Source organism: Nicotiana sylvestris, chromosome 10 (assembly GCF_000393655.2).
Source record: "Nicotiana sylvestris chromosome 10, ASM39365v2, whole genome shotgun sequence".
Taxonomy (NCBI): Eukaryota; Viridiplantae; Streptophyta; class Magnoliopsida; order Solanales; family Solanaceae; genus Nicotiana; species Nicotiana sylvestris.
In genome coordinates this window covers 163,473,008-163,486,116 of record NC_091066.1, presented here as the reverse complement: position 1 = coordinate 163,486,116, position 13,109 = coordinate 163,473,008, and the positions used below count along the sequence as shown (strand labels likewise).

The window sequence follows — 13,109 nt, the reverse complement described above, 5'->3', positions numbered from 1 at the left end:
AATTATAATCAAATGAACATTATAAAGACAATTCTAAATTTATAAATGTAAGAAATTAAGAATTTCAATATTTTTACATCCAACTTTGTGACAAATATCTCCTTAGGGAGAAACGCCATTAACATCTGAATATTTTATATCAAAGCGGTAACCACATAGTCATTACATCCTTCAGGGAAAGATACATGAGTTGTTATGTCATTCGGGAAACTCGATAACTAACCATAACATACTAATGTGGTTGTAGTAGAAAGCATTCTACAAGAATACTTTTGTCTTGGAATGATATTTAATAAAATTATCCAAGATGTTTTACGTACAACAGGTACGTGCGGTAATGATCTTTATGCAACAAAAATAATATTTATATTCTCTATTATTTTAGCTCTTCAGGAGGTGAGTTGTGGTATTTACACCGCTTTATAATATTTTCCTATTTCAGGAGAAAATTTCAATTGTGTTACTTCTTCAGGAGCAAATTTAAAATACGAAAAATTGAGTATATATTCTCTCAATTATATTACCTCTTCTCGAGGTGAATCGTAATATATTTGCATCAAGAGCGCGTTCATATTTATGAATTTATTAATATCGTCACATTCACTTCAGGGAATGGATTAATATTATCAAAAGTTCTCATCCATCAGGAAATCGAACATAATTATCTGAACGTACATTAATCACATCAAATTGTGATACTTCAATCTCTTTTAAAATATTTACTACTTCAGGAGCATATTGAGGCGTGCATTTAATATAGAGAATATTTATGTAGCTTTTCTTTAATTGTAACCATAGAAAGCCTAAATTATCACTTCTGGTGGTCATAGGCATATACCACTTCTGGTGGTTAACAAAATTTAGTTACAATGAGATATACAAAATATAACCATTTCTGGTGGTTGTATATTTCTTGCAAACTCTGCTGGAGTTTAAGTGGATCTAACAACGTTATCCACTTTGTAATCCTTTATTAAGATAATAAGGATAAAAACAAATACCAAAATAGGTATTGTATACGTAGCATATAACCAAGCAAGCGATGATAAAGATATTAAACCAAATATGAGCAAAAGACTCAAATTAATTTACCCAAATTTGGCCACCTCAAAGGTAAGTGACATCCACATCACTATTGCCAAGAAGAAAAACTTACCGCCTCAAGGATACAATATGACTTATGATGCTCGGAATGAACAAGATCTAACCACGGACGTAAGAGCGCCGCCTTACTTCGGAGATGGACACTGAATTGGCCAGAGCTCAGTCTGATGTGGTAGGTGCTGATGTCTTTTGCATTATCACGTAATAAGTGATGCACTCTCTACTGTTGTATATTTTCCAGGTAGACTTATGACAATATTTCAACTAGGGGTGTCAAATGGGCGGGTTGGGTCAATTTTGGGCGGGTCAAAATGGATTGAGTCAATAATTGGGCGGGCCAAATGACCCGCCCAAAAGCTACTTGGGCTAAGATGGGTTGGGTCAAGATGGGTTAAAATTCGGATCATAACCCAACCCGTCCAACTCTTATTAAACTTTAATTAATATATGTGTTATTTTCTTATAAATTGTATAATTACTAAATAAGGCTTTTTTGCTTTTGTTATGGTCATATTTAAAATATTAAACAAAAAATAAAATTATTTCTAAGATATTTTGACAAACTTATTCATGGATCAATTTGGGCTAAAAATTAGCTCAACTTTAAATGGGTTGAGATGGGTTGGGTCAAAATGGGGTAAGTTCAATAAATGAGCGGGTCAATAACCAACTCAACCTTGGACGGGTTGAGCGGGTCATTTGGGCTTGGGCCAAATTTGACAGCCCTAATTTCAACCAATATTCACTTTGCAGCATCAAAAGATGATTGTTGCACCATCGGCAAAGAACCCGGATACATTCCTCTTTGAGTTGCTATCACATTTCAGCTGTGACAGTCAAAACTTGCAATCGCCCAAAAATTGTGCGATGATGACGGAAGCAAATAGGCAGCCGGCTGAAAAATTCACAAACACGCCGACAAGGGGGAGTAAAGGCGATCAAACCAAAGAAAATAGAAAAGACGTGTCTTTTCCGCTTCGAAGTAATTGCTCAAAATAGTAATCTTTTGTACTGATAACGTGTTATAAAATAAATGCTGTAAAGTAAATAATTCGAAGACAAGTATACAGGGAGATTGATATTTTTATTCAACTTCAAACTGATCTACATAATGAACTGAAAATTCTTCTATTTATAGAAGAAAGGAAGTAGTTGCGAGGCTTTTCAGGAAGCAGCTACAAGGTTTTTCATGAAGCAGCTACAAGGTTTTTCTTGAGCTACTTGTAAGCTGTCTGCATGAGCTGCTTGCAACCTGCCTGCTTAATAAGAAGCTGCTGCAAATTTCATTGAGTTGCTTGCAACCTGCGTGCATCAGTTGCTTGTCGATAAACTTCAATGTAGTACTAAATGGATAATCTTCTTGAGAAAGATTATATATAGCGGAGTATTAAATGAACATCCACAATATAATTATTTTCATAAAAGCCACTAACTTTTAGAGCATGTTTTAATAAACAAACAATTACTATAATACTATATCAGTTACGAAGATTTTTTCTAACATGTTGTTGATTAAATTTAATCATTATTTTTATTTTTTATTAGTGATAAAGATGAATTATACATTTAAATAATGAAAAACAAATATTTTTAATTACTCAGTGAACAGATTTAGAGCAACATATTAGTAATCAAAACAAGTATTCAGATTCATACATCTGAATTTTAATAAAACCAAACAGAACCTTACTCTCATACGTAAACAAACGACAACTTAACAGCTTGTTTGGATGGTTGTTACATATCGTTTCACAATGTATCGTATTGTATTGTATTATACTGATTGTTTAATGAATACAACATTTGAATAGATTGTATCGTTTACCATCGTTTCATCATGTCACGCACCAACAATATGTAGAATAAATTTGCAATACTACCAAGAAAAAATAGGATATAAAGTAAAATTATTGTATAAAAAAGCAGGATAAAGAATAAAATATGATTATTTAATAATAAGGAAGGGCAAGATGAGAGGAAAAAAATAAGGTGACGACGCTACCACACTAAATCTATCGTTTTATAAAGTGATACTTTTCGTCGTTACATAACAACGGATTTAGCGATACAATACAATAAAATTTAAGTAAAAATCAAAACAAACATTGCATTTAAAGCAACAATACAATACAATACAATACAATGGGTAACAAGTATTGTATGGGTATAGGCCCCCATAATATAATCCTTGTCACACTTTCGAGCCCATTAGGCCCTTTCTTGACATTGTAAAATTCCCAATTATTAAGGTCCGTATATATCATAGAAAAACGGTTAGTAAAATTACATTGTATAGTCGCTCCAGAAAATAATAGGCCATAATTAGTGTATAATTAGTGTATATTTTGCTAGCCCATGTAATTATTTTTTGCCGACTGGCCAAAAATATAACTTGCCCGAAACAATTTGATCATGTTGGGCCTTATAAGTGGCTGGGTTACAGGCTTACAGCCTTCATGGGCTGAAACCCAAGCCACCCATACAAGCCCTTCATTACTTCTCTCCTTTTGTTCCGGTAGTAGTTTTCGTTTTGGGGTATTATCACTTTTAGCTCGCATTAGAAATTATTTATATTTGGTAGCCAAAAAAGTGTATAAAATTTGTATATTTTTTATATATAGCATACAGAATGTATATATATACAAAATATATATAAATTTTATATATTTTTTGGCTATTATTTTTACAACGGCTATACAATGTCATTTTTTCCTTTCGTTTTGTTAATCTTACATTAAGCACATTTCAATATTTCAGAAATATATTCCTTATGAGAGAAAAAGAAGAAGAAAGAAGACATTCCTCGGAGATTTAAGAAACGTGTCGGTACTTGTACTTAAAAAGGAGTCCAAGATTTAAACATAACGGGTTCAAGTTTTTAATATTTTTATTAGTGAATTTTATTTTTCTTTTGAATATAATGGAATTTAACAATCTGCCAAAAATATTGGATTCAGTTAACAAGTGGATTATACACTCTACACGTCTCTGCTTGTATTACCATAAACTATGATAACAATTTTTTTTTAAATTCCATATTGAAAATATTGAGTTCAGTTGACTAGTAGATTATACACTCCATCCGCCTCCGCTTGTACTAATTGTATTACCATAACTTACCTAAAAAAATTGTATTACTATAAATTATGATAAGAACTCGAATTTTATTGTTAATCTCGTGATGACAATAGTTCATTGTTTTCTCCAACTTGTAGTCCGTACTTATCATTATGTCTAATCTTGTTTCCAGCTAACTTTTCCTTAATTCCTGAGATTTGGAGCTCAAGGGTTATTATATTTCAGAGATATTGTCAAGAAAAAAACACTACGAAGAAAAAAAAAACTGAAATTATAAACAAATTAAAAGCTCCAGAATTATAAACGGCCTACTGCTGATAAAACTCAGCAATTTCAAATGGAAAATATTTTACAGTAAGTCGCCTAGTTCGTATGCGAGGTACCAGGGGCGGTCCCAAGTGGAGAGAAGTGGGTTCAACTGAACCCACTTCGTCAAAAAATAATACTGTGTATATGTATAAATTATGGCTAAAGCAAGGTAAATTTTGTATAGAAATTATTTTTGAACCCGCTTATACGGCTTATACCACTTATGTTAGTTATGGACTTTTCCGACTGAATCCGCTTTCACAAAATCTTGGGTCCGCCACTGCGAGGTACTGTGTTTACACTGTACAACAATAATATACCCAGTATTATCTCACATCGTGGGGTCTCTGAGAATAGTGTATACGCAGACCTTACCCCTACCTTTGTGAAGGTGGAGCGGTTGTTTAATTTCCAATAGACACTCAGCTCAGAAAAATATAAGCACCACATTAATTAAGAGATAGACAAAAAGAACAATACCAAAAAGCCATGTAAAAGCAGCATAAAAACAACACAATAATAAAATGATCAAAATGAAAGAAATTTATTTCTTCACACTGTGAAAAAAGTAAAAATGTAAATTGGCAATAAACATATAGAGGAAAAAGAGACAATATAATTTTACTTTCGAGGATTTTCCCTCCTATAATGCAAACTCTTTCCTAATTTCTTTTTTCTTTCTCCACTCGAAAATGTTGCTAGTTGTGACAGTTTCCTATACAAGAATTTTGGTCTGTTTTTTGAAAATTTGAAATTTATAGTATTTCACATTAAAACTACATTTTCTATGCAATTGAAGAATGTGCATCTCTATCCCAAGATTACATGTGTGGGAATGAGACATCAAATACAAATCCCAAGTCCTAACAGCAGTCACTTAAACAACTTGTATTCAAATAGCCAAGGACCCAAACCAAAACAACACACATACCAAAACTCCAAAAAACCTTCACCCCCCACCCCCCACCCCCACCCCCACCACCAAAAAGAAAAAAGAAAAACCCAAAATAATTTTTCAACAAAAAAAAATTCTATTACGAGATCAAGGAAGCAAGGAGTCATATAGTTGACCCAATTTATTTAGGAATGAGATGTAATTGTTGTTATCGCGATCTCGAAAAAAGAAGGAAACAATGAAAACTGAATGGATAATCATTTTGCGATTAATTTTTATTTATACGACTAGAATGTAAGTTTTGATGGTAAAAAAATCCAATTATTATCCAATTATATAAAAATATTTCAAACTTGTGCAACAAAAAAAAAACAATTATCATAGAAAAACTGTTTTATTTTTCAATTAATATTTGTATTTATATAATAATGTAATATAAAAGGGAGTAGAAAGAATAATATTTACCTTGTCGCGTTCCTATTAGAGTAGCATTTAACGGAGTAGTTAGATAAGATTCATTTTTGACAAATTAGCAATTGAAAATTCATTGACAAGGATAGAAAAAGAAAAAAATAGAAGAATTAACTCAAATAGCACTAAAAATAGGCGGTGGATATATAATATATGTATAATTTATATATAATTGTGTATAATCAATGTATAATTTATGTATACTAGTTAGAAAAAGTAAACATTGAATCTGACCGGCTATTTATGTAATAATAGTGTTAGTGTTTCCACTAACAATTCCCTAATTAATCCTTATTTAGAGCATTCTAATTTTCCTTTATGCATTAGAAGGACATTAATTAGTTGGATATTTTTCCAAAATGAGAAAAGGAGAAGCAGCAAAAATAGGCAGACAATGATAAATAAGAAAGCTGAACAAGATCAAAGTGGTATCCTAAGTTGAACCCCGGAAAAGAGACCATTTGAGTGTGAGCATTTAATTTACTTTTCCCACTCATAAAAACTATGTTTGTGTTGTATAAGACAGACATGATTTGATGTACTTGAGATAAATTGTCATTTCATTGCTAATAAGTTTTTTCAAAAGTAGTGTATGAAAGGAAAACAACAAGAAAGGGATTATTATTTGTAAAATTTAAGGACTCATTTGGTCCGAGGAATCTCGAGATTAAATTTGAGATAAATTTATTTTAAATTTGGTTGGAACAAAATCGTAATATAACTAATCTCACATTAGTTATTCCAAAAATTATAGTATTATTTGTAAAACTCAGATCAAGATATCACAATCCTTTAAATTTGTAAGATTGAACTATTTTTGAGGGAAAAATTCAAAAATAGCCAGATTTATAAGTGGTTACTCAAAAATAGCTACAGTTTCAAAAATAATCGAAATTTGGCCACTTTTCATATAAAGATAAATCTGAACGAAAATATTGTTCAAATACTCCAGTATAATATACTGATCCAACATAATATACTGGAGGTTGGAGCACCAGTGCTCCAATCTCCAGTATATTATACTGAAACTTTCCGCGTGTTGGAATTCCAGCATAATATGTTGGAAGTTCATACACAGGTGCACCGATCTCCAGTATATTATGCTGGAACTTTCCGTATTGCAGTAAAATAGTGACTATTTTTCAATGACTTTGCAAATGCTGGTTATTTTTAAATGACCAGTCCGAAAGCTGGCTAGCCCGTACTATTTTTACTACTTTTAACTCAACCTAACTAACGCAAACACATTTTATTGAAACTAAAAGTCGCGGATTATAAAGAGAATATAAAGAAAAAGATAGGATTCACGTCTTTAATTAGAGATTTTGGATTCGAGTCATGAAAATAATTTTTTTTATTTAGTAAATTTTTTTCTTTTAATGAGTAGCACAACTCCGTATTAGTTAAAATTCGAGTACGAATATCAAACCCCCAATGGGAAAAAAAAATTAAGTGAGAAGAGTAACCAAAAGGTCATTATCAACTAGGCTTCTAATTCAAGAATAATCCATAGAGTATCACACGTGTTGGATATAATTGTAAGTGAATTATTGAGTTCACATAAACATGTTTCTTTAGTTGTTTTCATCAAAATCCATGGCAATATCATATCTTCTAATCAATATGGTTCACTCTTTTTGCAAGAAATATACTTAATCTCCAGTATGTCCCTTTTTAAAATTCTAATAACTCCATCACAATTTAGAGGCTTCTAGTTTCGCAGTTCCCTTTTAAACAAGTTATTGTATAGTGATTGATTAAATTTGGACGTGTTAGTTTTTAGTTCTCTTGTTGGTTAGAGGAGAGGATTGTAGTAATCACTAGAAGGCCCTAGTTTATGTTTCTTTCTTGTATATCTGTTTTTTTTCGGGGAGTATTATCACTTTTAGCCCGCATAAAATACTATTTATATTTGTAGCCAAAAAAATGTATGAAATTTGTATAATTTTTGTATATAATATATATATATATATTATTTTTACAGCGACTATACAATGTCATTTTTCCTTCTTTCTTTCCCGTCTTTGTTATTCCATTCGGTAGGAGAAAAACAAAACTCTTTTACATTTTGACATTAAGGTTACTCGAGATTCGAACAACAACAACAATAAGGGATGACCCGGTGAAATTCTACGAGTGGGGTTCTGGGGAGGGTAGTGTGTAAGCAGACCTTACCCCTGCCCCGATAGGATAGAGAGGCTGTTTCCGAAAGATTCTCGGCTCAAGAAAATAAAAAGACGGAGAAAATAGATAATATGTCAGTACCATCAATAAAAATCATAGAAACATAACAGCGTCACATGAGCTAGAAAATAGATGAAGAGCAAAATAATAACCAAAAGATAAAGCTCGGTACTAAGAAAAACGAAAGAGGGGTGTGAACTGAACACTAACCACTAGCAGTCTAAGACTAAATCCTAATAGACTAGCCTCATTCTGGAGCGCCGTAGAGAAATACATAATTATCCCTAACATATAACCTTAATACTCGACCTCCACAACGTCCTGTCTAGGGCCATGTCCTCGGTAATCTGAAGTCGCGCCATATCTTGCCTAATCATCTCTTCTCTATTTCTTGGGCCGCCCTCTACCTCTCCTCATACCTGTCAAAGTCAGTCGTTCACACCTCCTTACCGGTGCATCTGAACTTCTCCTCTGAACGTGCCCGAACCATTTGAGTTTTGTTTCTCGCAGCTTGTCATCCATGGGGGCCACACCCACCTTTTTCCGAATATCTTCATTCCTAATATTATTTATCCTAGTATGACCATACATCCATATCAACATCCTCATTTCAGTTACTCTCATCTTTTGGATATGTGAGTTCTTAACTGGCTAACAATCAGCCCCATACAACATGGTCGGTCTAACCACCGCTCTATATAGCTTACCTTTGAGTATCAACGACACTTTCTTGTCACATAGGACTCCAAACACTAACATCCACTTCATCTACCCCACCCTTATATGGTGTGTGACATCCTCATCGATCTCACCATCCCCATGTATCACCTACCCAAGGTACTTGAAACTGCCCCTCTTGGGAATGACCTGTGATTCAAGCCTTACGTCCACTCTTGCTTCCGTCGGCTCGACGCTGAACTTGCACTCTAGGTATTCCATCTTAGCCCTCCTCAACTTGAAACCCTTAGACTCGAGGGTCTATCTCCAAACCTCCAACCTCTCGTTGACTCCAGCTCGTGTCCCATCGATCAGGACGATGTCATCAGCAAATAACATGCACCATGGCACCTCCCCTTGGATACGGTGTATCAATGCATCCATCACCAGGGCAAGTAGAAATTATGGGCTGAGCGCCGACCCTTGGTGTAAACCCATAACAACCAGAAAATCCTCTGAGTCACTTCCCACTGTCTTAACCCGGGTCATAGCTCCATCATACATGTCCTTTATCACCCTAATATAAGCGACCGACGCCTCTTTTGCCTCTAGGCATCTCCATAGAACATATCTAGGGACCTTGTCATACGTTTTCTTCAGATCAATAAATACCATGTGCAGGTCCTTCTTCCTATCCCTGTATTGTTCCGCCAACCTCCTAATAAGGTGAATAGCTTCCGTGGTAGAACGCCCCGGCATGAACCCGAATTGGTTGTCTGAAGTAGACCGTCTTCCTCACCCGCACTTCAACCACCCTCTCCCAAACTTTCATGGTGTGATTCAGTAATTTGATACCCATGTAGTTATTACAGCTCTGAATATCTCTTTTATTCTTGTACAATGGGATCAGCGTGCTCCACCTTCACTCCTCCGGTATCCTCTCCGTACTAAAACTAATATTAAACAGCACAGTCAGCCATTCCAAGCCTGCCCTGCCCACACACCTCCAAAATTCTACCGGAATTTTGTCTGGCCCGGTAGCTCTACCCCTACTCATCTTACGCATAGCCCCCACGACCTCTTCCACCTCGATGCGCCTACAATAACTAAAGTCGTGGTGACTCTCGGAATTCCCCAATTCACCTAGCACAATACCCCGATCCCCTTCCACATTCAGAAGTTTATGAAAATAGGTCTGTCATCTCCGTTTAATCTGGTCCTCCTTCATCAAAACTGTACCGTCCTCGTCTTTGATGCACCTCACTTGGTCCAGATCCCGGACCTTCCTCTCTCTCGCTTATCCGACCGGGATAACTTCTTATCACCGCCTTTGTCCCCTAGTTCCTCGTATAGACGAGCAAAAGCCGCAGTCTTGGCCTCCGTGACTGCCAGCTTCGCCTCCTTCCTCTCATTGTTCGTTCTCCTCTCCTCCTCGCTAGCGCTGCCGACTAACTTAAGGTACGCCGCCCTCTTTGATGAACGAATAAATTGAACATAGAACCACGCAGGGACAGAGTTAGGTGGGTGGAAGGCTGAACCCTCTTGGCCGAAAATTATACTATATATATAATGTTAATTGTTTTTTCATGTATATATATTATGTGTTAAATTCCCTTAGCTTCTTTATGTGTTTATTATTTTTATTTTTTTGAATTCCTTTGGTGAAAATTTTGGTTTCGCCACTGTAAATCACATCTGATAAACATTACTTGATTGAGGTTTCTTTTTTTCTTGCATAATCACGATTAGGGGCGGAACTAATAGCTGACCTGAGAGGGATTGAATTGAATTTCTTTTGTTAAAAAAATTACATATGTTAACTATAAGTAAAAAGTTATATTTATGTATTATGCAAAAAACTTGATATTTTATTTGATAGAGGGGTGATGAGAGTTTAATTTTTGCCAATGTCGCATGTGACTTATAACTTTTGGTCATAGTAACTATAGCCAATTTCCTTTATGTGTGTGTAATTAAATAAAGGCCAAAGGAAGCAAGAAAAATACCTAGAATAGACAAAACAAAATTAACTAATTTCATTCCTAGGTTTAGTTCATTAGTGCAATCTTGTAGGAAACAATCTAATTCTATTTTATACTCCATAGATTAGATTGAGTCATGGCGTGACTGGTAAAGTTGTTGTCATGTGACTAGGAGATCACGAGTTCGAACCATGGAAACAGTTTCTTGCAGAAAAAAGGGTAAGACTACGTATGATAAATTTTTATAATCCGACTCTTTCTCGAACCCCGCACATAGCGGTAGGTTAATGCACCAAACTACCTTTTTTTTAAGATTAAATCAGAATGATAAAAGGAGAACTCAAGTAAATAAAATGTAAAGGAAAATGAGATTCATCAAACTCTTCAAAGGAAAGAAATACAAAGTTTTTGCATTTTCTTTCATTTCAACAAAACTACAAACATACTCTATACATAGTTCATATCCCTCATTTCCTCATAATACATAAACGAACCAAAATACATAATTATACCCATTTTCCCCCTTCCAAAATCATTATAATAAGCAACAACAAAAAAACTAGTACTAGTACACATAGGACTAACCTCTTATATGTTCATAAGAACTTATGATCATACACTAATACATAGTATATTTAAATTTCAAGACACCAAAATAAGGAACTCTTGAATAATAGAACTCAGGCAAGGCAGATACTCGGTAAAATAGTCGACATACGTAGTGGTGCATATTCAGTGAAATAGTTAAAGGTGCGCAAGTTGGTCCAGATATCACCATTATAGACGAAATAAAACTTTAAACCCTAAGCAAATAAAGGCTAAGTTCAGGACCTCCATGACCATCAGGATTCATCATGTAAAAAGCTTCAGAATCTTTAGACCCTACAACTCTTTCAAATTTAGCCCTCATATACATTAATTCACCTTCTGACCCAATTCCATCTCCATCACTTGGCAAAACTCCAGCTCCCATTGAAACTGGCCCAATTGAGTTCAAAATCTTCCATTCCTCAGGCCCACATTCTCTTTTCATTCCATAGCCACATTTTCTCCCATTACAATATGTTCTCCAAATTGGCTCTTCTAACAATTTCACTGCTTTTTTTCCAGTTCTCTTGTCTGCTTCTAGTGCAATTCTAACCAATCCACTAGCCATTTCTCTAACCAAATGGCTAGTTGGAGTGGCCAATTCTACGAAAAATGCAGGACTCAATTTTGGATCTTCTTGAAATGCAAAATGAACATGTCCTCTTCTATACCCAAATAAAGTACCAACAACTTTAGTACCAAGCCCTGACGAAAAATGTGTTCGGCTCTTACCAAATGTAAGAGCCGAACGAAGTATAGAAACTGTCGAGCGTGACAGTTTCTTACTTCTTGGTGCATTCGGTGTCCCTGACAGGGACAACGAATGCATATTCAACTCTTCTTCTCTTTGCGAAGAAGAGTGGAAATTAGTTAAGTAAACTTCATCATCATAATCTTCATCTTCAACTTTTTTCTTAAAGTTGAAGTATCTTCTTGAAAAAGAGAATGACTCATGAGGATTCTTAGCCATAATAGTTCTCATTCTTGAATTAACAAAGGACAAGAGAAGCTAAGGCAGTTGAGAAAATATGTGAAGTTGTTTTTGACTCTAAGTTTTGGGGTTCTAATATTGTGGTTTTATGGGGGTTGAAAATGAAGATTTTTTAACGATTTTTGTGTGAATAAAATCTTGGATTTTGAAACTGAAGAAGTAGCAGTAGAATCCTGACAAAAAGAAGGTGAGCAGACCTACCTAACTGTATCAAGAAAATGGAGCAGAGAGAACAAGAGACAGAAAAAATAGAGGAAACAAAAGGAGATGTGAATGTGGAAAGGAATTGGGAAAGCTAAATAGTAGTGGAAAGATTGATGACACAAAGGATTTATCAGACAAAAAAGATTAACATTATCTTTTTTGTTTTTTGTTTTTATTACAGATAAGTACTTAGTAATAGTAGTATAAGTTAAAAGGTGTTATCAACCATCAAAGATGTAATGCAGTGAATAGGCTGTTCTTCCCTTAATTAGAGGTCTCGAGTTTGAGCTTTGAGTATAGAAAAATTCTTGGTAAGAAACACTTCCCCGAATGGGGCCCTACTCAACGTGAATCCGAATATAGTTGGACTCCAATACAGGTATCGGATACCAGATAAAAAATAAATAAAAAAAGGTGTTATTAGTTTATGTGTATCTCTATTACTCATCAGTTATTTATTACCTTCCACCTGTGGTGATACTAGCTAATTTCATTTACCAATATTTAGATAGATAGAAATTTTTTTATCTAAGTATCTTTTTTATGATGTTACTTGAATATTTTTTTCTCATGATTTTTATTCATTTTATTGACGGTTAAGTCACTATTTTTAGTTATTCATTTTAAGTTGGTCCATATTTTAACA

General features: G+C 34.4%; 1 protein-coding gene across 1 annotated transcript; it reads right to left on the bottom strand.

Annotated features, from left to right (window-relative positions):
- Positions 1-11,065: 11,065 nt before the first annotated feature.
- On the bottom strand, positions 11,066-12,554 carry LOC104236823 (protein MIZU-KUSSEI 1). Its single transcript, XM_009790838.2, has one exon. The coding sequence runs from the start codon at positions 12,248-12,250 to the stop codon at positions 11,477-11,479; it is 774 nt and encodes a 257-aa protein (XP_009789140.1). The 5' UTR covers positions 12,251-12,554; the 3' UTR covers positions 11,066-11,476.
- Positions 12,555-13,109: the final 555 nt, after the last annotated feature.

What these genes read in the sequence shown, in the direction of transcription:
- LOC104236823 (XM_009790838.2), bottom strand. Translation starts at nt 12,250, where the DNA reads ATGAGAACTATTATGGCTAAGAATCCTCATGAGTCATTCTCTTTTTCA.